The sequence below is a fragment of the Taurulus bubalis genome (assembly GCF_910589615.1).
Source record: "Taurulus bubalis genome assembly, chromosome: 5".
NCBI lineage: Eukaryota > Metazoa > Chordata > Actinopteri > Perciformes > Cottidae > Taurulus > Taurulus bubalis.
This window is the reverse complement of record NC_136593.1, coordinates 26,738,051-26,765,552: the sequence shown is the minus strand read 5'-3', so window position 1 is coordinate 26,765,552 and position 27,502 is coordinate 26,738,051. Positions and strand designations below refer to the sequence as shown.

Here is a 27,502-nt window from a genome sequence, read left to right as displayed (position 1 = left end):
GTGGAGAACAGTTTGACTTGGCTCTCTAATGGCTTTCTCCTTCATTTGCCTGATTCATTCAGGAGCCGACACACAAACGTACACACACCCACATGCCCTGCTGACTGAAAGGCAGCATGGATAAGTGGTAGCTCGCCAAAAGGAAGGGGGAGAGAGGAGGTCGCCATAGCAACACTGGGGGGTTGTCGCTTTTATTGGAGAAAGAAAATCAGCTCTGCCTTATCGTCCCATCTCCCTCTCTCAATTCTCCTTTCTATGCATCGCCTCTCTGTGCGTTTATTTCAATTTTGCACGAGTTGACGTCAACTGCCTGGGAAATCTACAGAGCATTGTTAGCACTTTAGTTTCGCAACATTGCTAAAGATATAGTATCATGTATGATGCTGCACAGTGTAATAACTAAGAGTCTGTCTCATATTATATGATACAACGTAAAGTACTTGTACCTCATCAATGTAGCAATGGTCATACAGAGAAACCAGAACACTATCATAAAGTGTGTTTTTTCAGCTTTCAGTGGGTCAAGGTCTTAAATCCTAAATAAGTAAATTGACTGTTCTCAGTACATCTGAACAGAAGAAGGTGTATCTGTCAAGTTTAGAAATGTGACATATCAGAAAAAAAGCTTGCTTGCAATGCACACAATGCACAAATGTGCAACCTGTTATGGGATATCATGTGCTAACATGATATCCCATAACAGGTTGCACGTGGATATGTTGGAAATGTAGAATGCTATATGCATGACACAACAGCCCTTCCCTGTCACAGCATGCTGTATGAATTATGTTCACATGTGCAGTGAACCAGCTGGACCTGGGAACACTCAAGGACTTACGTATAACTCGCCCAAAATCACAACAACTAAACATGCATGTGAATGTGTGTGTGTGTGCGCGTGCACAGAAACATGTCAGATCAAAAATGATGGAGAATTTGCTGCCATGGTGACAAGACCAGCAGTATCTAATAGCAAAGGGCTGCTGAAGCCTGCCCACTGCGGAGGAGAGGCGGGTGAGGGAGGTGGAGGGAGCAAGGACAGAGATAGATGGAGGAAACTGAACGCTCAGTGCTACACAGTTTGCACAGTATTCAACATTTGTATTGTGTTTTTTGCACGTGGCATCACACTCTACATGCAGTTGTTGGACAACTTCCATACAAAAAACATAATTGTTATGTACTCCTAAGAATAATCACACACTGTAGAGAGCAGCTAATTGCACAACTTGATTTAACCTGCTCCGCTGGGATAGACCTGAACATAGAACATTAGATATATTATAATTACAGAGCTTCACCGTGAGTCTGTAGTATGTTGTGTTATACACAAGAACAGATGGCTGCAGTGGCCTCTTCTGTGTCTGGATGTGATGGATGACGATTAATCCTTGTTTCAATGCGTTTCAAGTAACTACAGTGTGTGTGTGTGTGTGTGTGTGTGTAATGCGTGGGAGATAGCAACAGGTTTGTGTTTATCAGCCAGTTCTCTGTGCAGGGTTGCCATGGTAAACGAGCTTGGTTTGTGGTTCAATGTAATATATCTCTACAGTATAAAAAGATCTGTTGTTTCAGAGGTTAAGACCTGTCTTGCTTGCAGTGTACATGAGCATTTTGACCATTGCAAAGAGCAGATGACATCACTGGAGGGGGAACTAAACTGATCCAGGAATAAATAGTCTTTCATTTTTGACCATTTGTTACAAAATGGAACCCAATGTACTCTACACAGCCTTTTGACTCTCTCTAGTGGTGATATTTGGTAGTGTATCCAACTCTATGGTCATGTTGTCAAAAATAAGGTACATAGTGTAAATCACTTTCATTATTTTAAATATTGGCCAAACAACTCAATTTCTTCTTCTGTCCCCTCAAAGTGGAAGTCTGAAGGGACATTTCACACAAAGTGCCCACACAAATCCTCCCAGATTTGTTTATGACGGTAAACAATTTGAAACCTTGCAATTTGAGTAAAGATTCAACAGTGATGCAAACACAAAACAATACGTTATTGTAGTGGCCGGCTATGGCCAGGTGATGGCGCACTGATATATGATGTGGTGATATACGTGTGAGAAGAAGTATTATTAAAGTTGTCGAGTTGCATCCTGATGGTTGTGTCCTTAAGTACCGAGTGTATAGGCACAATACATGGTGTCAGAAGCGTGTAACCCGCGACAGACAGAGTCTAGTGGTACAGACAACTAGTCGGAGTAGTTTGACGGTGAGGAGAGAGAAGACGGTGACGTTTGGAGCTAGAGAGAAAGTTTGACGGTGAAAGCTAACGACAAGCTAGCGGGAAGCTACTAGCACACAGCATAGATCACATCATTACCATCCCACCACCGGGACCTTTCGACTTCGAGCCAAGCTCGTGGCCCGCATGCATAAAAAGATTCGAACACTTCAGGCTGGCTTCTGGTTTGAAAGAAAAAGACAAAGCTTACCAGATGAATTCTCTCATTTACACAATGAGTGATAAGGCTGACGATATCCTGAGCGCACTGCAGTTGGCTGAGGATAAACAAAATGACTATGACGAGGTAGAAAATGCTTTTGATGGACATTTTGTCGGAGTGCATAATGTAATTTTTGAACGAGCCAAGTTTAATAAACAAAGTCAGGAAGTTGGCGAGACTGCAGATGATTCCTCAGCTCCATAGCATAGACAATGCAGAGACATACTTCTGCTCAACCTACGCAGATGTCTTTACAGGGCTAGGTAGACTTAAAGGTGCATATACAATTAAGCTGAAAGACAATGCACCACCCTATGCCCTCTCTGCCCCACGACGTGTAGCCATCCCACTCCGGGCCAAAGTTAAAGAGGAACTAGACCGGATGGAGAAAATGGAGGTCATAGCCCGTGTTGAAGAACTAACTGAATGGTGCGCAGGCATGGTGCCTATTGTGAAAACGTCAGGGAAACTACGCATCTGTGTAGATTTAACCCATTTGAACGAGAGTGTCATCAGAGAGAGACAGTGGATGAGACGCTGGCCAAGCTGGAAGGAGCCAGAGTTTTCACAAAGCTTGACGCGACATCAGGCTTTTGGCAAGTACCACTCCATCAAGACTCAATGCTGTTGACCACGTTCATCACACCAAAGGGCCGATATTACTTCAAGAAGTTCCCCTTTGGTATATCATCGGCCCCTGAGCACTTTCAAAAGAGGATTTCCCAGCTGATTGATGGCATTGACGGAGTGCTATGTCATGCTGACGACGTCCTCATCACAGGAAAGGACCGGGCAGAGCACGACGATAGGCTGCACATTGTGCTACAGAAATTCAGAGAGTCTGGGCTCACTCTGAATGAAAAATGCCAGTTTGCACTGACAGAGGTCCGTTTTCTGGGCCACGTCATAAACTCCCAGGACATCAGAGCAGACCCGGATAAAATAAAGGCGATCCGTGACATGCCTGAGCCAAAGGATGTGGCAGATGTTCGCCGTTTCATGGGCATGGTGAACTTTGTAGGAACAGTTTCACCACGCCTACCCGACTTGACAAAGCCCATTCGCGATCTGTTGAAGACAGAGAACAGCTGGACATGGGGAGCACCCCAACAGAAAGCGTTCTTGGACACTAAGAAATAATTGGGGTCAGAGAATGTGTTAGCCCAATACAGCCCAAACCACGAAACCATGGTGTCAGCGAATGCCTCTTCGTATGGACTAGGAGGCGTCTTGACACAGAAACAGCTAGGCGGTGAGTGGAGACCTGTGGTTTTCATTTCAAGAAGTTTGACTAAAGCCAAGTCAAGATATGCCCAAATAGAAAAAGAGGCTTTAGCTACGAGCAAGACCTGGAAAAGGAATGCAAAGCTTACTTGGACAGTGTAGTAGAAAGCCTGCCAGCCACACCGACAAAGCTGGAACAAATCAAGAGCGCACATATCTCTGACAACACCTGCAAACGTCTCAGTCGATACATTGCAAATGGCTGGCCTGACCACAGACGAGATATGCATGAGCTGCTGTTGCCCTACTTGCCTGAAAGGTCAGTCCTGCATGAAGGAGGAGGACTGCTCATGAAAGTTGAGAGACTCATAATCCCTGAACACATGAGACCTGACATCCTGCAAAGACTTCACCAGGGACATCAGGGTGTCAACAAATGCCTAGGGGGGGCTAGAGAATCTGTCTGGTGGCCAGGCATCACGTCTGCTGTAAGGCAGATGGTCGAGAGATCTGAGATTTGTGCACGTGAAGCTCAAACACCTGTCGAGCCTCTGCTCACGACTGACCTCCCAGAGGGTCGCAGCAGATCTTTTCCAATGGCAGAATTGGAACTATTTAGTCATGATAGACTACTTCTCTCGCTATATTGAAGTTTGCACCCTACCTGGAGCCTCAACAGCTAAACAGACTATTGCAAGATTTAAAGTTGTGTTTGCTAGGTATGGATGCCCAGAAGTGCTAGTCATGGACAATGGTCCTCAGTTTTACTGTCATGAATTCTCTCAGTTTGCAAGAGATTATGACTTTACACATGTGACAAGCAGCCCCCGTTATCCCCGCAGCAATCGGGAGGCTGAACGGGCCGTCAGAACTGTTAAGTCTCTCTTAGAGAAAGATGGTGATTTCCACAAAGCTCTGCTGGCCTACAGGTCTACTCCATTGGCACACGGGACCTCCCCACCACAACTACTGATGGGGAGGAGACTCAAAACACCAGTTCCAGTGTCACCGCTGCAGCTACAACCACAGTGGCCGGATCTCAAGGAATTCAGAAAAAAGGACACTGCGTTGAAACTGCAACAGCAACAAACGTTCAACCGGAGACACCACACTCAAACCTTGCCACCTCTTCAGTCTGGACAGCAGGTGTGGATCAGACCCACACGCACCAGAGGGACAGTTGTGGGCCCTGCACCTACACCACGCTCATACGAGGTGGAGACTCCGGATGGACGACGGCTGCGACGCAACCGTTCACACCTCAGGGAAGTACCAGTGCCCTCAACATCAGGTGACATGTCAATGACTAGGTCAGGGAGACTTTCTAGGGCTCCTGAAAGACTGGACGTTTGAACACTAAACACACACCACGGAGGACAGAAAAGAAAAACATGAAAAGATGTTAAAACAAAAGAAGTCATAATGTTCTGTTTGAAGAGTGAAATGTCTAGTTGAAAAGCTACGTTCTGAGTGGATGCATCTAGTGAGTAATCTCATACAATAGCTACAGTAAAGTATAACTTCTTCTGTTAGTTTCTCAGTTCAGACTTGAGTTTTAAAAAGGATTTGCGTGAACTCCTGAAATTATAAGATAAGTTCGGAAACTGGAAAGTAGCTATATTGTTGAATGCACTGTGTCATCTTGAGGTTCTGACAAAGCAGTTAAACTTTCATCTAAAAAGGGGCAGATGTAGTGGCCGGCTATGGCGCACTGATATATAATGTGGTGATATACCTGTGAGAAGAAGTATTATTAAAGTTGTCGAGTTGCATCCTGATGGTTGTGTCCTTGAGTACCGAGTATATAGGCACAATACAGTTATCTCCTTCATTATGGAATTAAGGAACAGCAGTATGCTTAATGTCACATATAACAGGTTGATATTTGTTCACACTTTTTTACCAAGCAGTTTAGCACTCAGCGTTTGTTGCCAGGGATAATACTTTGTGGCTGACGCTCAAAGTATGCTTAAAGGGAAAACCAATTGAAAGCCAGGACTGGCTGAGCTGCTCATATGTGATTATATATTCATTTGTTTATTTTAGTAATCCCTCCAGTGTGTATCTGGGGGTGACACAATTGGTTGGTCCACCACTTTAGACTAGACAGCAAAATCGCGACAACTATTAAATGGATTATCATGAAATATCGATATCCAAGTTCTCCAGAGGAGAATAATGACTTTTGTGATCCTGTGACTTTTTTGTGCTATATCACTGGATAGCATCATTTCCCGGTGATATCCTCCAGTAGCTTTTCTCAAACTCCACAACTAAGTTGACATTTTTGGTTTATAGTGAAAATACTTACAATACTTACTGCCTACAAAATAGATGGCAAAACTTTTGCATAGACTTTCACGATTCCCAGAGAGTGAATCTAAATGACCCCCAGACTTTCCATCTATGTAGTGCCACTAGCCATTCACATCTTTGTCCACAACGTTGGTTTATAACCGAATACCTGCAAAACTATAGGACAGCTTTACTTTGTGTTTTGTGCTAATTAACAAATATTAACACGTCAAACTGTCAGGGTAAGGAGAGAGGACCCAAACGCCGAAGAAACAGTTCAAAAAAGTAAATTTAAATTCACAAAACTCAGGCTTCCAAAAACAGGAAGGAGGAACGCACAAACAAAAGAGTAATCCCAAACACGGAGCAAGAAAAGGAGGCCAGTACCAGGAGCAAAAACAGGGAGCAGAAAAAGGGAACAAAAACAGGCATGGGCAAGAACCGACAAAAACAGTTACACTCACGGGACATCCAACAGGGGTAGCTGGGGAAAACACAGTACAATCCGACAAGGGGATAGGAGACAAACAGGATTTAAGTACAATATGAAGGTAACGAGGAACAGTTGGAAACAATGAGGGCAGCACAGGTGAAAGGAATACACAATCAGGGATCAGGGCAGACAGACAATCACAGGGGAGGAAGTGCAGGAACACAGAGGACACACAAGACAACGGCCGTTTCTCAATACACAAGTTCACAAGTACGGACTTGTGAACTTTTGGAGTCTGGACTTGGAGTCTGGACTTGGAAGTCCAGACTCTCAAAGACAGGAGAACGCAGGACGGTCTTTCTGCAATTGGAACAGCAGCTGACTTGATGACGTCACCACCTCAGCTGTTGTTGTCATGAGTAACTCTGATTCTTCACTGTAAAGTATTTTTACAGTCAAACAAAATGTGACAACCCTGCTTTTTTGTCCTGTCCTGGTTTCACAGACACACACATACCATTGTATATATATTGTGTGTATATATATTATTGTGTTTATAAATATATATATATATATATATATATATACATATATATATATATATATATATATATATATATATATATATATATATATATATATATATATATATACACACACAGATACACATCTCATTGTATATATATTGTGTTTATAAATATGTATTTTATATAAATACTTATAGATACACATATACTTGTATATATTATTTGTTTATAAATATGTATTATATATATACACATATAATTGCAAACAATTCAGTCAAAAGTAATAAGACACCGCTGTAGTTCAAAGTAAAAGTTAAATTAAAATCTTAAGTTATAAACCTTAACCTTTCCCTCAGTCAAACTGATTTAAAATAAATAATAATGATTGCTTGTTAAATCCTCGAAACAGAATTATATCATATATATATATATCATGTTTAATCGATACGTAGACATCGGAGCCAGCGGATCATTTCAAAAGGTCCAGCCGAGATCAGGCTGCTGTCGGCGGGCAGCAGAGCGCTGACGGCCCGGTGCTGCGGGGCTCACGGTCCCGCGAGCAGGACCTCAACCCGTCGGCGTATCTTTTTAAGTCGGCCGATTCTTGAGAAAGCGACCACAGATTTGATGCTAACTTCTCGCCTGAAAACATCCTAAAATTACATTTTGTGACTCAACAACGGTATTCAGAGAATGTCAACTTTCAGTTATGAGTTTTCTCATCCGTCATTGTTCCCCGCTTGCTGGTCCGAAATGCATTCTGGGATATTGGCTCTCTCAAGTACGCTCAAGTCTGCTCTGATGCATCCCCGGTAAAATGAGCGGATCAAGTCACATCCGGGCATTTTCACCGTTCTTGGCGAGAAGCGGACTTTTGAATTGGAACAGTACTTGGGCCGCGACTGATGACGTTTCACGAGTCCACGAGAACACAAGTACAGAGAAGAACGCTCATTGAGAAACGGCCAAGGACTTCACAATAAGACAGGACACCAAACAAACCAACATCATAACACAAACACTCGAAACTAAGATGTTGAAAGTGAACATCAGGTTCAATCTATCGCACACAAATACTGTACCTGGTATTTCGGATATTACAAGTGTGAATGTGACTGGAAGGTTCTCTCCCCATTCACACTAAAAGGTGGTGTTCATTAGAAGTACAGTCAACCTTCAATTTCAGCCAATATGGTCAACAGTAGCAGATGTGGTTGTATTGGGCAGCACCCAGGTGTGACGTAAGCATGACTGTGAACTCTAACAAGGTCTAACAGATTGCTGTTAGACCTTGTTAGAGTTGCCTCGATAAGTACAAGTTGAATTATATACAACTTCTCATCTTATCCACACCAATACAAAGCAGCTATGAAGGCTTAATCTTTCTTCGTAATCTTTGTTGTTTTATTTTAAATGCTGTGGCTATTTAAAGAGGTTTTTATTTCTGTGTCATGGGACTACAAGACACCACTATCTTTAATTTATACACGTACAAAAAAGTTAGGACCATACAAAAAATGCAATACTACATTATAAAGTACTACTAATCAAATAACACATTTGAAACAACACATTTCAAATGAACTGCACACTGAAAATAACTACTACATCCTTAGAGTTTATCCTAATGAAGAGCGTTTAACTAGATAATATAAATGTTTCATATGTGAACAGAAATGTGTCCCCTTTAATGAATGCATTGCAATCACCAAACTGCTGATCCACATTGAAGGACAGGAAAGGACAAACAGCCTCCTTCCATTTCAGTATGACAAGCAGCACAGTTCATTTGATGCACTAACAGTGTTAACTGCTATTAAATCATGTCTAAATGTGATAAGGCATGTAGCATAGTACTTAAGGACAGCTGAGTAAACATCACTATCAAACAATTTATGTCAATGGAAAATTATGGAAACAAATTATGCTGTTGATGTATTCACAATACTGAAAAGGTTGATTGAAATATGAAGCAAAGTGTAAACCTAAAACACTCTTTTACAATTTAAACTGCTGTTGGAGTGTCCTGCACTTTTTGGCTATCAACAATAACCTTGAAAATGCCTATTTGAATCGCATCATATAACTATCAGAAGGCACTTGAAGGTTATCAGTGCTTTCCACTCTGGTCTTTGCCAAACACATCAATGAGTTTGACTCAAAAACCACAATCAAACAAATGCAGATAATCCAGATAATGCAGATATGTAGAGGAACCCAGGAGTATAAAAGAGTTTGCTGGTCGTTAGGTTGTTGTACAGAAGCAACATGGGCAAGCTACTCATCTGCGTCGGTAAGCTGAGCTTTTGCTCATAGAAACTTTTTAAACTTTGCACATTTTAACTTAATTTCATCTTGTGCATTGTGCAGATTGTTTTTCATTAATACGGAACCTGCCTCCTCCTTACCTTCTCAAATTATGTCTCCTCTCTCTGCAGGACTGGCTCTCCTGCTGCACGTGCAGCTAGGTAAATATATCCTTTATGCATTCAGTGTTGGTGTGATTTGTGTAGACCTAAGTTGGTGACACAATGTAAGAACAATTATTCCATATGTTGCAGGATCATCCTACATCCTCTCCTGTTATTTCACTAACTGGGGACAGTACCGTCCCGGAGCAGGTAAGTATTTCCCCACCAACGTTGACCCATGTCTCTGTGACCACCTCATCTATGCCTTTGCTGGAATGGATGGCAACATGATCAAGACCTACGAGTGGGATGATGAGAAACTCTACGGACAGTTCCAGGCCCTGAAGAACGAGTCAGTACACACATAGTCATAGTATGACTCCAGCACACATGAAAACACACATTAATACATCATTTATGCAAGTGTGACAGGTTAAAGTAGATGTTGTTGCTGCCTACAGGAACAGCAACCTGAAGACTCTGCTGGCCATCGGCGGATGGAACTTTGGTACCGCGAAGTAAGTCGTAATGACATGAGGATCAATACTCCCACCAAGAGGAACTCGTTACACAAATAGAAGCTCTCTGACTGTCTTCCTGTCTCCAGGTTCACAGCTATGGTTTCCTCTGCTGCCAACCGTCAGACCTTCACCAACAGCGTGATCAAGTTCCTGCGTCAGTACCAGTTTGATGGTCTGGATATCGACTGGGAGTACCCTGGCTCTCGTGGCTCCCCACCTCAGGATAAGGCTCGCTACACCGTCTTGGTCCAGGTCGGTCAAATTACTAATCAAATTCTAGACAAAGTCAGGTTGTAGGTGGTAGTATTAAATCCAGTATTACTGTTGTTAAACATGGTATCTAGGATTCAACTTGTTATGTGTTGTAGGAGTTGTTGGCCGCCTTTGAGGCAGAGGGCAAGAAGACCAACCGTCCCCGTCTGATGCTGACTGCTGCAGTCTCTGCTGGAAAGGGAACCATCGAGAGTGGATACCAGATTGCCCAGATTGGAGCGTAAGTACATGAGCAGACATTTTGTTGCGTAGAAAACCACCCTGACTAAACACTCAATCCTCATCATGTCTTGTTCACCAGTGTGCTTGACTACTTCCACGTCATGACCTACGACTTCCACGGTTCTTGGGAGCACAATGTCGGAGAGAACAGCCCTCTGTTCAAGGGCCCCTCTGACCAGGGCTCCATGATCTACTTCAACATGGTGAGTGAGGCCTCCTGCTGTAAATTACTAACAATTAGACAACATAACAGATGCTCATGCTGGCCTGTACTCTCTCATGTGTAGGATTATGCTATGAACTACTGGAAGAGCAATGGTGCCCCAGCTGAGAAACTGCTGGTTGGATTCCCCACCTACGGCCACACCTTCCGCCTGGCAGGCGCCAACACTGCTGTGGGAGCTCCTGCTAGTGGACCCGGACCTGCTGGACCTTTCACCCGTCAGGCTGGCTTCTGGGCCTACTATGAGGTTTGTCCTTCTTTTTCTGAATCTGTGTGTGCATGCATACATTTTAAAACAGTATAACTTATTGTATACATGCATTGTGTAGATCTCTAACTTTAAATCACCCCCTCCATCAGATCTGCACTTTCCTGAAGCAAGGAGCCACTCAGGCTTGGGACGCCATACAGGAGGTGCCATATGCCTTCCATCAGGGAACCTGGGTCGGATATGACAATATTAAGAGCTTCCAGGCTAAGGTATGAAGTTGTATACGCTATTAGAATTCCTGTCACAAATATATTTACGTGTTAAAGTTATTTAACGCTGTTTCGCTCAACAGATTCAGTGGTTGAAGAAGAGCGGTTTCGGTGGAGCCATGGTGTGGAGTTTGGATCTGGATGACTTCAGTGGCACTTTCTGTGGCCAGGGAAGATACCCCCTGATCAACACCATCAAGACCGGACTGGGAACTGGAGCTTGTACGCATAACACACATTTCCTCTGGTAATAAATAATAATGTTGTTTCTATCTTTTAAATTATTTAATCTCTCTCCCCAGCCTGCGCTTCTCGTCCTAACCCCCTGCCTCCAGTAACACCCACCAAGCACGCTGTGCCTAGCGGTGGCGGCGGCAGCAGCGGTGGAGGTAGCAGCAGCGGTGGAGGTAGCAGCAGCGGTGGTGGCAGCAGTGGCGGCAGCACAGGATCTGGCTTCTGCGCTGGCAAGGCTGACGGAATCTACCCTGATACAACCAACAAGAACGACTTCTATGATTGCAGCCAGGGAAGAACCTACACCCAGCACTGTGCTGTCGGCCTGGTGTTCGATGATAGCTGCAAGTGCTGCAACTGGGCTTAAACAATCCATGGTTGAACTGTACACTGTTTGTTCTTAAGTTAGGATCTAGGTCAACTATCATGCAACATAAGGCCATCCAACTAAGGCTCCTTCAAGAACAACTATGTCACTGTTCCTACCAAAATAAATATCACATTTAAATCTATGATGGTTTTTTGTCTTGTGTATGTTTCTCTACAATAACATCTTTAACACTCAAAAACTTTGAAGCAGAATTCAATAGATATTACAATACAATATTTTTTCTTATTTCATCTATTCACATTAGAAAAGAAAACACAAAATGAAAACGCCTAAGTCACACTTTTTCGTCAAAAAGGTGTTTATTTAATACCCATTATTTTAGGAAGGTGACGCGGTTTGGATAATAGAATGGTAACAGGGATCAGATACAGCGTGTTGAAATGGGAGCTTTTGAAAAAGGTGCTTTTGAATAGGTTGAGTGGTTATAAATGTATGCCAATTAGTGAGGTATGACAGGGGAGCCAAATGGCAATCTCACCTAAGAGTGTAAACTGAGAGTCCAGGCCAACTATGAAAAACATCAAAAAGAACAGGACAGACCAGAGAGGGGACATGGGAAGCTTAGCCAAAGCCTCTGGATACGCAATGAATGATGCCAGGCCAAATACTGCGCATAGAGGGAGAAACATCACGTCAGATGTCATATACTAAGGGGTATATATTACAGGTGCCTGACCTTCCTTCACCACTGCTCCAACAGGGTTTCCATAGATTTGAGCCATATGACCCAACATTGAATAGTTCGCAAAGCCTGCCAACACACTGGTAGCTAGGAGGAGATAAAAGATAGTCACACAGACTACTCAATTTAGAAGTAACAATTTCACAGAATTTACAAAAGGGTGCCACTCAAAATATTTCCTAGCAGCATATATCTACAGAAAATGGAAGCTATGACCCTCTCTGAGGACTCATGGACTCACTAGATGGCTGCTCACCCGTGTCTTATTTAATACCACTCAGGAGAATCTTCGTTAGAATAATTCAAAATGAATAGTGGCTTTAATATTTACTAAATTACTTAAACCCAGTTATTGTTATTTCTTTACTTAGTTCTAATGATAATAAATAAATAAATAGATAAGCTTGATTTAGGAGCGGCTGAAGCTCAGGGGGATGAGTGGTCATCCAGTAACCACAAGGTAGCTGGCTCGATCCTCAGTCCCCCCCATAGCCCACATGTCGAAGTGTCGAGCAAGACACTGAACCCCTAGCTGCTCCCCGGGCGCCCCACAGGGCAGCCCACCGCCCCCCAACCAAGGATGGGTTAAATGCAGAGAAGAATTTCCCCAAGGGGATAAATAAAGGATAATTTCTTTCTTGATTTGTGCTTCAAATTAAATCTCGGTTATCTACCATGGTTAAAGAGAGTTACAACAATTGTGTCCAGGACCATGCTGTTGTTGAAGTTGTTATAGGAAGCAAGAGAATAAAAGGTCTGAGTTGCTGCATCCCTCCAGACCTAGAACACACTGTCAAAAGACACAAACCTATCAGGCAGATAGCAGAAACATTAGGATTGACCAAATCAACAGTTTGGTACATTCCTAAAAATAAGGAATGTACTGTCAAGCTCACTAACACCAAAAGGCACTGAATACATGTAAAGTCGATGTAGCAGAATTCTTTCCCTGGTGAAGAAAACCCCGTCATAACATGAATGTTAACGATAACAGGACACTGCTGTCATCGAAAGTCACTGCTCTGTCCCTCCAATACCACCCCCCCAACCTGTGACGCCTCCCTTCCGGATGAGCTTAACAATTTTTATGCCTGCTTTGACAGGGACAACCAGGAGGCGGAGGCCATCAAGACTTTGCCCCCTGCAGACCACCAGCCCCTCACCCTTTCCCCCACCGACGTGTGTGCTGCGCTATGCAGGATCAATGCACGCAAGCCTGCTGTCCCTGATGGCACCAGACGTGTGCTCAAGGCCTGTGCTGGGCAACTGACTGGGGTCCTGACTGACATCTTCAACCTGTCACTGGCCCAAGCAGCCGTACCCACATGCTTCAAACTCACTTCAATCGTGCCAGTGCCAAAGCACTCCACTGCATCGAGCCTAAACGACTTCCGCCCTGTTGCACTTACCCCCATCATCATGAAGTGCTTTGAGAGGCTGGTCCTGGCTCATCTCAAAACCTGCTTACCACCCACACTGGACCCCCTCCAATTTGCATACCGCCAGAACAGGAGTACAGAGGACGCCATCTCCACAGCGCTTCACTCTGCCCTCTCCCACCTGGACAACAACAACACCTATCTGAGAATGCTGTTCATCGATTTCAGTTCAGCATTTAACACCATCATTCCCTCCAAACTAAATACCAAACTAGGTGAGCTTGGCATCAACACCTCCCTCTGCAGCTGGATACTGGATTTCCTAACCAACAGACCCCAGTATGTTAGGTTAGGCAACCTCACCTCCTCGACCCTCACCCTGAACACTGGTGTTCCACAGGGCTGTGTGCTGAGTCCTCTCCTCTACTCCCTGTTCACCTATGACTGCACGCCTGTACATGGTTCCAATACCATCATCAAGTTTGCAGACGACACAACGGTGGTGGGCCTCATCAACAACAACGACGAGTCGGCCTACAGAGAGGAGGTCCGGCACCTGGCGGCGTGGTGCGCCAACAACAACCTGACCCTCAACACCAAAACGCTCATTGTGGACTTCAGGAAGACAAAGCGCTGCACACACTCCCCCATCCATATCAATGGAACAGAGGTTCCTGGGCTGTCCACATCTCAGAGGACCTCTCCTGGACCCTCAACACCTCAAACCCTGGTCAAAAAGGCACACCAGCGTCTCTTCTTCCTGAGGAGACTGAAGAAGATCCACATGTCTCCTCTGATCCTGGTGAACTTCTACCGCTGCACCATCGAGAGTATCCTTACTAACTGCATCACAGTCTGGTACGGCAACTGCTCTGTCTCAGACCGGAAAGCTCTGCAGAGGGTGGTGAAAACCGCCCAACGCATCACTGGAACTGCACTCCCTGCCATCGAGACCATCCACCTCAAGCACTGCCTGCGGAGAGCACACAGCATTGTCAGGGACACCACTCACCCCAGCCATAGACTGTTTGCCCTCCTCCCCTCTGGGAGGCGCTATAGAAACCTCCGTTCCAGGAACAGCAGGCTCAGGAACAGTTTCTTCCACTCAGCTTCCACCCTTAACTCTGCATCACGGTGACAGCCCCCATCTCATCACCACTACCAACCCCTCTCCCTTACTAACACCAGACACCTTCCCATATGTATGTATGTGTATATGTGTATGTATGTATATATGTATATGTATAGATAGAATGTATACATATGTTTATACTGTCCTCATTATATTATCTACCACATTGCACTGCACCTCAACTGCTTCTCTTTTAAACTCTGGACAGATGCAAACTCCATTTCGTTGTCATAGTACTTGTACTATGTGCAATGACAATAAAGTTGAATCTGAATCTGAATACTGAGGTCAAGAATACTCTGGAAGTAGGCGTGTCATTGTCGAAGTCTACAATCAAGAGATGCCTTCATGAATCTGAATACAGAAGGTTTACAACAAGGTGCAAAGCACTGGAAACTGTCACGGCTCGGCCATGACTCATGTCCTTTTTTTTGTCTTTTCCCTGTGTCTCTTGTGTCCTCTGTTCGTTCCCTGATATGTGTGTATGTGTGTGTGTGTGTGTGCCGTGGGTGTGGATTCCGGCAACTGGCCTCATCTCCACACCTGCACCTTATCTACAGCACCTGTCTTCAATCATCTGATCACATCCTCCCTGTTAAAACACCCTGGCTTCGCTCTCTCCAGTTGCCAGATTATTTCACCATCTCCAGTGGTACTTTGACTCTTGCCTCTTATCCGGGGTAGGGTCGCGGTGGCAGCAGGTTCAGCAGGCCAACCCAGGCTTCCCTCTCACCCGCAACACTTTCTAGGTCATTCTGGGGGATCCCGAGGCGTTCCAAGGCCAACCGGGAGATATAATCCCTCCAGCGTGTCCTCGGTCTTCCCCGGGGTCTCCTACCAGTTGGACGTGCCTGGAAAACCTCTAATGGGAGGCGTCCAGGAGGCATCCTGACTAGATGCTCGAACCACCTCAGCTGACTCCTTTCGACACGAAGGAGCAGCGACTCGACTCCAAGCTCCCCCCTGATGTCCGAGCTCCTTACCCTATCTCTAAGGCTGAGCCCGGCCACCCTACGGAGGAAGCTCATTTCGGCCGCTTGTATCCGAGATCTCGTTCTTTCAGTCACGACCCAGAGTTCGTGACCATAGGTGAGGGTTGGAACATAGACCGACCAGTAAATGGAGAGTTATGCCTTCCGGCTCAGCTCCCTCTTCAACAAGACGGACCGGTGCAGCGCCTGTTTTACTGCTGCAGCCGCACCGATCCGTCTGTTGATCTCCAGCTCCACCTTACCCGCACTCGTGAACAAGACCCCAAGATACTTGAACTCCTTCGCTTGCACCACCACCCCGGTCTGCCAGCCTTGTGAAGCATTGAGGCTTTCTTCCTATCTGTACCGAAAAGGATTCAAAGCTTCGGGGCTTCACTTTGAAGAACAGCGAAATCAGGTGGCCAACTGGAATTAAAGCAGCCGTTTAACAGTGTGACCAAAGCACTAGAACACTGGTGTCAAAGTCCCGGCCCGCCACGTCATTTTATGTGGCCCGCGACGGCTTGAAAGCCATGAAATCGCGGAGCTGTCAGTCACGGGCCTTTGCATGGGCAAAAAAAATAAATCCTGTGCTTTTATTTTGAAGGGAATTTTTAATGCAGTAGAGTGCCGTTTATTCAATTCCTGTCATATTCATTGAATGTGCTGTAACTATGTTACGTTGTTCAAAAAGATGCTAATGTTAGCTAAATGGTAATGACTAAACTGTCACGCGGTAAGGTTACGCTAATACTGTATTTCAGCCTTTATATGTACCTTGAAAAACCAACCTATTTTTAGGCCCTTTCCTCGAAAATTGAATCCCCCCAACCCCAAAAAAGGGTTTATCTCTGCAACCACTAGGGCTATTTGAATAATTGTGGTTATAATAAAAGGTGCAGATGAGGATTTTTCATCTTAATTGTCCTGCTTATTCGTTGGCAGTGTCCGAAATATCTGATCAAGCAAATCAATTATGCAATTGTACATTTTATTTAAAGATCACACCATTATATAATAAAAGGTGGTTTTGTCTGTTGAAGTAGGGGTTTTTAATTCAATTGAAGACAGCATTTAAACTTAAATGGTTGAAACATGTTCAAAACTCTGATGCAAATATCTCAAATCGTGTGACAAACCGTTTTGTTTCAAATGTGTCAGATGTCCAGATCTGCAGCTGGTAATAATACAAACACAAAATAGTAGATAAAGAATAATGCAAAGCTTTCACATGAGAAAAAGCAAAAAGTGTCCAAAATGTAAATACTCAAGTAAAGTAGCAGAATCTTTAATACTGTATTTTACCTGATCAAGGAAGGACTTCAGGCCTGTAACTGACAGAAACAGAAAAGTGAGACAAGGGTGACACCTGCTGGACAATGAGAGGACTCACCAAATAGGCTCAACCACACTGAACGGAGAACAAGTCAGCTCTAACCATAACACTAACCCTCAAATGCTGGAATCGTAATGTAAATCCCCTGAATATGGGGATATTATTTCTCTATAACATAAAACATGCAGGAGCATGTTGAGCATAAGTTATTGGGAGAAAAAACAAAAACTCATGTTCGTTATTCTCTGATTGGCACATGACTATATGTGACCATGTTTTTCCAACTGAGCCCCACCCACTGTAGCACTGTGGGAAGAGCCCAGAGAAAAGATACATGAATCTATCATGTCAAATAACTAAAGTGCTTCAAACTTTGGCAAAGGGTAGTGTGCTATAGGACCATCGTTTAGAGAAAGAGCCTTTTAGCTCGTTACCAGCTGCATGACAGGAAAGCAAAAAATGAATGTACAAAAAAAGGATTCCACTGAAGTGACTAAGACACACTACTACTAAACACAACGGTCTAGATGAAGGACTCAAAGCTAGACCCTGAACCAGGACATTGTCGAAGTACATGGACAACAAACAGCTACAGCGGTTCCTTGGTTTGCTAATTTCTACAGACAGTCCATCCGAGACTACAGCTAAGTAGCTGTCCCCCTCACGCAACTCACCTCCACTGCCGCTCCATTTTCTTGGACTCCGGAGGCAGACTCTGCTTTTGCCACACTGAAGAGACTATTCACTTCTGCCCCGGTGTTAAATCACCCAGATCCCTCTCTACAGTTTGTGGTGGAGGTGGATGCCTCGGATTCGGGGGTCGGGGCGCTCCTCTCTCAGCGGGCCCTTCAGGATCAGAAGCTACACCCATGCGCCTTTTCCCCCCGGTGTATTTCACCTGCGGAGTGCAACAAAGGTCCAACCCTTTTTCTATTCCCCACTGCCCCTGGTCCCACATAGCAGTGGACTTTGTCACTAGCCTGCCCCCTTCGGAAGGAAACACCGCCATACTAACGTCCGTGGACCGTTTTCCCAAGGTGGTCTACTTCATTCCCCTCCCCAAGTTGCCGTCAGCCACCGAAACTGCTAACCTCCTGGTCCTCCATGTCTTCCAACTCCACGGCATCCCCCAGGACATTGTGTCAGATCGAGGACCTCAGTTTTCTTTTCAGGTCTGGAAAGCCTTCTGTCAAGCCTTAGGTACTACCGCCAGTCTCTCCTCGGGATATTACCCCCAGACTAACAGGCAGACGGAATGGGCAAACCAGGATTTGGAAATAGCATTGCATTGTGTCACGGCTCGCCACCCGTCCTCCTGGTCCGCACACTTGCCGTGGGTTGAGTATGCCCATAACTCCCTGACCAACTCCGCCACAGGCATGTCCCCCTTAATGTCCTCCTTGGGATACCAACCGTCCCTGTTTCCGGACCAGGAGGAGGAAGTGGCGGGGCCCTCCGTTCAAGCAAGCCTTCGTAGGTGCCGGTCGGATTTGGAGGGAGGTCCGGTCTGCGCTCCTCCGTTCGGTCGCCCGCACTAGGCGCCAAATCCCTGTACCCACCTATCGCCCAGGTCAGAAAGTGTGGCTCTCTACGCGGGACTTACCCCTTCAAGTCGAGTCCCGCAAACTGGGACCCCGCTTCAATGGACCCTATCAGTTGGATAGGATCATCAATCCCTCTCTCAAACTCCCGTCCGCAATAAAGGTGCACCCAACCTTCCATGTCTCCCTACTCAAACCGGTGTCCCCTCCTGCTCCTCCTTGACTGCCAATGGAACTGGGTCACTGCTGTTCATTGATGATGTCACAGCTAATAGAAATAGCAGGATGAGTTTTGAAGTGTTTAGGGCTTTATAGTATACTCAGATTCAACCAAATGCTGCAAAACTGATTGGGTCAAGTCAAAGAAATGGAATATTTTTCAATGGCTAACTCAGTCACCTGATCTCAACCTAAGTGAGCATGCTTTCCATTTACTTAAGATAGAACTGAAGGCAGAAAGACCCACAAACAAGCAGCAACTGACGGAGGCCGCAGTAAAGGCTAGTTTTCTTCCACCCTACCTGATCAGTAAGAATAGCAGGATCTTTGGAAATGTCCGAGCAATTTTTCCAAATTTGTTTCATTTGTTTCTGATTGTTAGGAGATGATGATTGAAGTGTAAAAAAAAACAAGAGTATCTGTATCACAGGGACCAAACTGGAAAGCTGGCAATGATCGCTGTCAGAGAGACACCTGGAGGTGAACCCGTAAAAACGTGGTTGTTAATAACTCCTGCATAGGCCATTCATCAACAGCTTATTACAATACATCAGCTCTTAGTATGCTCAATGTCAAACATGGACTGTCACACACACACACACACACACACACACACACACACACACACACACACCGTTATTTGGTCACCAAGACTGAGTTGTTATCCGTGGAGCACCTCGAATGGAGGCTTATTTGATTAATTCTCAGGTCTCTTACGACAGTAGCCTTTAGAGTACACCGCTGGGTGTAGCGGTGTACTCTAAAAGCTACTGTAGTATGAGCCCTGAGGCTTAATCAAATACTATTTACCTGTTTACATATACTCAGAAGTTATTTAAATAAAACAATGAGCTGTCACGCTGTTAGATAAATACGCTTTCTGTTTATCTGGTTTGACAGCCTGGTCTGCCATTTACAACGATATAAACTGCATCACCTACCTCATCAGTGTCCTGCATTTGGGTACTCACTGATCATAACATAATTTGACCTGTCTTAAAAACATATATATAGTAATAGTGTGCACCAACAAAGGATTCAGAGCAAGAGTCTGGTTTCCAGAGAAAGGAGAACCAGTGATAGCTGGAGGGGCGGTCATCATGGTTACTGTGTGTACTAATACATATAGTTTAAACTTAAAAAAACGTAATTCAAACTACTGTTTGAGTGTCCTGCACATATTTGCTATCAACAATAACCTTGAAAATGTCTAATTTAATCACATCATATCAAAAGGCACTTGAAGGTTATCAGTGCTTTCCATCATGTTCCTGGTCAAACACATGAATGAGTTTGACTTTTGAGTTTTAGTGCATAGGTAATCAAAAACCACAAAAAGATAATGCAGATATGTAAAGGAACCCAGGAGTATAAAAGAGTTCGCTGGTCCTTAGTTTGTTGTACAGAAGCAACATGGGCAAGCTACTCATCTGTGTCGGTAAGATGAGCTTTTTGCTGATAGAAACTTTTTAAACTTTGCACATTTTAACTTAATTTCATCTTGTGCATTGTGCAGATTGTTTTTCATTAATACGGAACCTGCCTCCTCCTTACCTTCTCAAATTATGTCTCCTCTCTCTGCAGGACTGGCTCTCCTGCTGCACGTGCAGCTAGGTAACTATATCCTTCATGCAGTCAGTGTTGGTGTGATTTGTGTAGACCTAAGTTGGTGACATAATGTAAGAACAATTATTCCATATGTTGCAGGATCATCCTACATCCTCTCCTGTTATTTCACTAACTGGGGACAGTACCGTCCCGGAGCAGGCAAGTATTTCCCCACCAACGTTGACCCATGTCTCTGTGACCACCTCATCTATGCCTTTGCTGGAATGGATGGCAACATGATCAAGACCTACGAGTGGGATGATGAGAAACTCTACGGACAGTTCCAGGCTCTGAAGAACGAGTCAGTACACACATAGTCATAGTGTGACTCCAGCACACATGAAAACACACATTAATACATCATTTATGCAAGTGTGACAGGTTAAAGTAGATGTTGTTGCTGCCTACAGGAACAGCAACCTGAAGACTCTGCTGGCCATCGGCGGATGGAACTTTGGTACCGCGAAGTAAGTCGTAATGACATGAGGATCAATACTCCAACCAAGAGGAACTCGTTACACAAATAGAAGCTCTCTGACTGTCTTCCTGTCTCCAGGTTCACAGCTATGGTTTCCTCTGCTGCCAACCGTCAGACCTTCACCAACAGCGTGATCAAGTTCCTGCGTCAGTACCAGTTTGATGGTCTGGATATCGACTGGGAGTACCCTGGCTCTCGTGGCTCCCCCCCTCAGGATAAGGCTCGCTACACCGTCTTGGTCCAGGTCGGTCAAATTACTAATCAAATTCTAGACGAAGTCAGATTGTAGGTGGTAGTATCAAATCCAGTACTACTGTTGTTAAACATGGTATCTAGGTTTCAACTTGTTATGTGTTGTAGGAGTTGTTGGCTGCCTTTGAGGCAGAGGGCAAGAAGACCAACCGTCCCCGTCTGATGCTGACTGCTGCAGTCTCTGCTGGAAAGGGAACCATCGAGAGTGGATACCAGATTGCCCAGATTGGAGCGTAAGTACATGAACAGACATTTTGTTGTGTAGAAAACCGCCCTGGCTAAACACTCAATCCTCATCATGTCTTGTTCACCAGTGTGCTTGACTACTTCCACGTCATGACCTACGACTTCCACGGTTCTTGGGAGCACAATGTCGGAGAGAACAGCCCTCTGTTCAAGGGCCCCTCTGACCAGGGCTCCATGATCTACTTCAACATGGTGAGTGAGGCCTCCTGTTATAAATTACTAACAATTAGACAACATAACAGATGCTCATGCTGGCCTGTACTCTCTCATGTGTAGGATTATGCTATGAACTACTGGAAGAGCAATGGTGCCCCAGCTGAGAAATTGCTGGTTGGCTTCCCCACCTACGGCCACACCTTCCGCCTGGCAGGCGCCAACACTGCTGTGGGAGCTCCTGCTAGTGGACCCGGACCTGCTGGACCTTTCACCCGTCAGGCTGGCTTCTGGGCCTACTATGAGGTTTGTCCTTCTTTTTCTGAATCTGTGTGTGCATGCATACATTTTAAAACAGTAGTAATAATAATAATAATAATACATTGCATTTGTAATGCACTTTATATTTAAACTCAAAATCTCAAAGTGCTACAGAACAGGATAAAACAAGAACATTTTTAAGATATATCTAAAAGCAAAGCCCATAAAAGATATTTTAGCAGTACGCTTTCTTAAAAAGGTGAGTTTTTAGGTCACGTTTAAAAGCCTCTGCAGTCTGTGGGGCCCTCAGATGGTCGGGGAGGGAATTCCACAGCCTTGGAGCTGCAGAGGAAAAGGCCCGATCTCCCATAGTGCGGAGCTTGGTTCTGGGGACTTGGAGGGTATTTTTGTTTGCAGAACGGAGGTTGAATGAGGAGGTCTGGGGGGTGAGCAGTTCTTTTAGGTATTGGGGGGCATGTCTGTGAATGCACTGATGAGTGAGGAGGGAGAGCTTATACTCAATTCTGTGCGGGATGGGTATAACTTATTGTATACATGCATTGTGTAGATCTCTAACTTTAAATCACCCTCTCCATCAGATCTGCACTTTCCTGAAGCAAGGAGCCACTCAGGCTTGGGACGCCATACAGGAGGTGCCATATGCCTTCCATCAGGGAACCTGGGTCGGATATGACAATATTAAGAGCTTCCAGGCTAAGGTATGAAGTTGTATACTCTATTAGAATTCCTGTCACAAATATTTACGTGTTAAAGTTGTTGCTGTTTTGCTCAACAGATTCAGTGGTTGAAGAGCAGTGGTTTCGGTGGAGCCATGGTGTGGAGTTTGGATCTGGATGACTTCAGTGGCACTTTCTGTGGCCAGGGAAGATACCCCCTGATCAACACCATCAAGACCGGACTGGGAACTGGAGCTTGTACGCATAACACACATATCCTCTGGTAATAAATAATAATGCTGCTTCTGTCTTTTACATTATTTAATCTTTCTCCCCAGCCTGTGCTTCTCGTACTAACCCCCTGCCTCCAGTCACACCCGCTGTGCCTAGCGGTGGCGGCAGCAGCAGCGGTGGTGGCAGCAGTGGCGGCAGCACAGGATCTGGCTTCTGCGCTGGCAAGGCTGATGGAATCTACCCTGATACAACGAACAAGAACGACTTCTATCATTGCATCCAGGGAAGAACCTACAACCAGCACTGTGCTGTCGGCCTGGTGTTCGACGATAGTTGCAAGTGCTGCAACTGGGCTTAAACAATCCATGGTTGAACTTTACACTGTTCGTTCTTAAATTAGGACCTGGGTCAACTATCATGTAACATAAGGCCAAAAATCATAAGTCATAAAAATGAATAAATAAATATCACATTTAAAGCAACTTCAGATCTCTGATGTTTTTTGTCTTGTGTATGTTTCTCTACAATAACATCTTTAACACTCAAAACCTTTGAAGCACAATGAATTATTCAATAGCCATTGGAGGTGAACCTGTCTATGCTATAAAAACGTGGTTGTTATTATCTCCTGCATAGGCCATTCATCAACAGCTTATTACGATACATAATACGCATAAGCTCACAGCCAAACATGGACTGACACACACACGCAACACACACACACACGCACCGTCATTTGGTCACCAAGGCTGAGTGGTTATCCGTGGAGCACCTCAACATCCAGTTGTCCAGTGTGTTCTAAAAGCATGAGCCCTGAGGATAAATCAAATATTTACCTTTTTACATATACTGTACTCAGAAGTTATTTAAATACAAAACTGAGCTATTAGATAAATATACTCTCTCTTTCACAAACACACACACCCTAAAATCAACGGTTTATCTGGTTTTACAGCTTTTCCTGGAGCTGAGACAGCTCCTTCTGCAGGAGTGAATAATGTTCATGGTGCAGTGGTTGATGCATTGCAGTGAAGTAGTGGATTAAATATCCATCTTCACTCGATATATTCAATATTCAACACTTCTCAGGCCTTCTAAGGCAATACAACAATAAATAGCAGTTTTCCAAATGATCAACACCTCTTTAACCTTTCCAAAACTCCCCCAAACCGCCTGCGGTTTGACAGTGTTTACGTTTTAAAACGTTTTAAAATTCGCGATAATACATCGCAGAAATATGGTTTCACAGCTAGCTGAAAGAGGAGACTTCCTGCTTCCGCTGCCTTCCCCCTGCAACATTTCACCATGATTCAGACAATAATTAGGGGCATCGGCGTGTCATATGACGCGGTGCCCAAAAAGTACTCGTCACACGAAATCCTTCACCGTGATTTGTTGAATCATGTGTTCGTCGACATTTGGTGAAATAAGCGAACCGACGAACACTCAAGAAACTCACAAAGAACCAACATGTAACTACACACCTGAGCTCTGAAAACACGCTGGCGTTTTCAGCCAAAAAGAAGAGAGATTATGGCAAAGGACGCACTTTACTTCAGAGGAAGCTGTGGTGGCGATTTTGGCGCCGAGGACGACTTTGAAGGCTTCGACTCCTGCGATGAAGAGGAGTATGCAGACAGAACGGATCCATTTGAAGATGGGTATGTGTATTTAGCTACTAAACTTTGTGTTGCAATAGCATATTTTACGCTAGCAGAGTGAGCACATTTAGCTGGTCGCGCTCCCTTGCTGCTCGAGTCTGGCATAACGCAGGTACGCACATAGTTTGTCTACATTAGCAGTTAGCACAGTTAGCTCAGGCCCTGAGCTTAGTCCCTGCTGGATCTTTGTTACGGGTTATGGTGTGCAATCGTAATTTTCTTTCAGTGAACTTAGTACCAGTAGTCATTTATTTTACAGAGAGGATTCACATCTGCAGCAGTGGACAACTTCAGGAGGAAGACGACAGCTCCTAGACCTCTGAGTGTTCTGGGAGAGGACGTGGACATAGTGGAGGAGTACAGGTACCTGGGTGTTTCCATCGACAGCCGACTGAACTGGAAGGCCAACGTCAACGCTGTCTACAAGAAGGCGATGAGTCGACTCTTTTTCCTGAGGAAGCTTCGATCCTTCAATGTGTGCAGCAAGATACTGGAGATGTTCTACCAGTCGGTTGTGGCCAGCGCCCTGTACTTCGCCATGGTCTGCTGGGGGAGCAGCATTGGAGCCGGTGACACCAACAGACTTAACAAGCTAGTTAAGAAGGCCGGCTCCATCATTGGCTGCAAGCTGGAGTTTCTGGAGCAGGTGGTGGAGAGGAGGACGCTGAAGAAACTTTTGTCCATATTGGACAACCTGTTTATAGTTATCTACACTTAACATATCATATTACATACATTATTTGCATTTTTGCACTCTCCTATTGTTTGTTGTTGTTATTTTTATTTACACCTTAATATGCACATACATACTTGCACTTCGACTGTTTAAGTTAATTTAATTGAATTGAATTCCTAAATTAATACTCTGTTATTCTTTCTTTGATCCAGCTATTTTATTATTGCTGTTATTTTTTAATCTTTATTCTATTAGTATTATTATTGCATATATCTTTCATCCCTGTTGTTTTTATATCTTATTTTCTGTGTAAATGGCTGCTACGCGACACAAAATTTCCCCTTGGGGATTAATAAAGTATATATTCATTCATTTAACATGCAGCGTCGCTCCAGCCACCAGCACCTACGCTGTCGTGGAAGACTGACAACAAAGTTAGTATTGACTAGTAGTCATTTATTTTACAGAGAGGATTCACCACCAACAGACCCTCTAGCACATCCATAAAAAAATCATAATACGAGAATGTATTGTCCCATTGTTGTATCCGTCTGCGTTACTGTCATAATAATAATAAATTGGCAACCTAGTATAAATGTCATTGTTTTGGGCTCCAATAATATGTTATACTTTGGTGCAATGTAAGAGGGCAATGTAACCTGTTGTTCAGAAAAACTGCTAACACACAGATTATATATACTTATGTTGAGCTTAAAGAGTTCAACGCAGAATTCAGGCGGTTTTGAAAAGTGAAGCTACTGTGTAATGGCGTGTTCACACCGGGCAAAACACGAATTGTCGCGTCGCGGTTACTGCTTCAGTTTGGTCGCGTGAGTGAAACGAGGGTGTTCACACCAAACGCCACAAAGGTGGATTGTTAGGATTGTTAGGATTGTTATGGTTGTGATGGTGACAACACATGTCGTTTAATGTTTGGCACACGATCCACATCAAGCCTGCATTTTCCTTTTGTCTGTCTCTTGTTGATGCTCATCATGTAGCAATCAAATCCCCACTAGCAACAAGGCATCAGGTATAGTGCAGAAAAGACCCTCTCCATACTGCTCGTTAATGCAAAACCTCACTTCAGTGGGTCCGTGACTTGCTGTAAGTCAGTTCATATGGAAGTTAGCTTGCAACGGTTGAAATGGCAACGGTACTGACCATCCTGCAATGTTAATTTGAATGGGAATGTCTGTTCTACTCCTATTCTATTTCTATGGATTTCACATATGTTAATACATAAGTAAATCTCAAATATGTGTAAAAACAATGAATGTATCGCCAGACAGACACTCATATATAATCAAATTAGGTATTTGATTTTTTTTTTTGCAGCATTTGAAGGATTTTTAATTTTGGCTTTACTCCTTTCAAACACAAATGACACAGATATGATAACTGGCATTTCAGTAACATATGGATTTACTTTACTTTGAACAATTCTGAGTTGGTTTTGTTTCATAGAAGTAAGAAAAACAAACTTTTGATGAGTTTGTGACAAGGTAGCAGATGAACAGTTTATAAGTATAGAAGGATGTTTTTCCATATTCTCACATACTTCTCACATTATAGTTCTCAAAACAGTGACAGTTATCAAAATAGTGACAGCACTAGCAGCTTCTTTCAGTTTTTTGTAACTTATTCCACAAAGACACAAAACCAGGTTTACAATTAATGCAAGCAGCATGCAATTCGGAATAGATTAGCAATGGTGTCAATTATTTGTTTGGGAAATGATATAATTAACATGCTTTATTTACTATCTTGCCATTGTTATAAATCAAGGAATTCCGATAGTTGACTTATTTTGCAGAACTTCTGCTAAATTATAATTTTCTTCATGATGTGTTAAAAATAGTAAGTGACTACTATTCACTAAGTGTTCACTGTTGGCAGCACGCTTTTGAGGAGGTAGATCCAAAGGAAACTAATGTGCCAGTCTGTCTGCTTTTTCATATGCTGATTACACTGTATGTGGGAGTTAAGCTTTGACTCAAGCTAACTGGTTGAAAAGACATATGTGTGAGCACATTCAAAGCAAATGTTGAGAATCACTGACATAATGGGATATGAAACATATCAGTATATCCATCAGAACTGAACACATATTTACATTTGTTTATCGTTTGTTGACAGTACTCTAACTCTGTCACAGCATTCTTGTGAGTAGCGTTCACCTCGATAGACGTCCAGGTAGGGATGCCATTCCTCAGAGGGAGAACACAATGACTTCAGACGCTGTAGAAAGTATATGGTATAATAATGAGTGCATACTTAGGACATCACTGCCTGAAATGTAC

The 27,502-nt window shown here is 44.0% G+C and overlaps 2 protein-coding genes across 2 annotated transcripts; both read left to right on the top strand.

The window, feature by feature from the left end:
- Positions 1-9,197: 9,197 nt before the first annotated feature.
- On the top strand, positions 9,198-11,814 carry LOC306736468 (acidic mammalian chitinase-like). The gene is made up of 11 exons (XM_079218110.1): positions 9,198-9,231; positions 9,377-9,406; positions 9,500-9,701; positions 9,811-9,867; positions 9,957-10,122; positions 10,239-10,363; positions 10,445-10,568; positions 10,653-10,835; positions 10,949-11,068; positions 11,152-11,290; positions 11,371-11,814. The coding sequence occupies exons 1-11, from the start codon at positions 9,207-9,209 to the stop codon at positions 11,667-11,669; spliced, it is 1,470 nt and encodes a 489-aa protein (XP_079074236.1). The 5' UTR covers positions 9,198-9,206; the 3' UTR covers positions 11,670-11,814.
- An 8,543-nt stretch (positions 11,815-20,357) lies between these two features.
- On the top strand, positions 20,358-23,259 carry LOC306737163 (acidic mammalian chitinase-like). Its single transcript, XM_079218864.1, has 11 exons — positions 20,358-20,391; positions 20,538-20,567; positions 20,661-20,862; positions 20,972-21,028; positions 21,118-21,283; positions 21,400-21,524; positions 21,606-21,729; positions 21,814-21,996; positions 22,551-22,670; positions 22,748-22,886; positions 22,967-23,259. The coding sequence occupies exons 1-11, from the start codon at positions 20,367-20,369 to the stop codon at positions 23,218-23,220; spliced, it is 1,425 nt and encodes a 474-aa protein (XP_079074990.1). The 5' UTR covers positions 20,358-20,366; the 3' UTR covers positions 23,221-23,259.
- Positions 23,260-27,502: the final 4,243 nt, after the last annotated feature.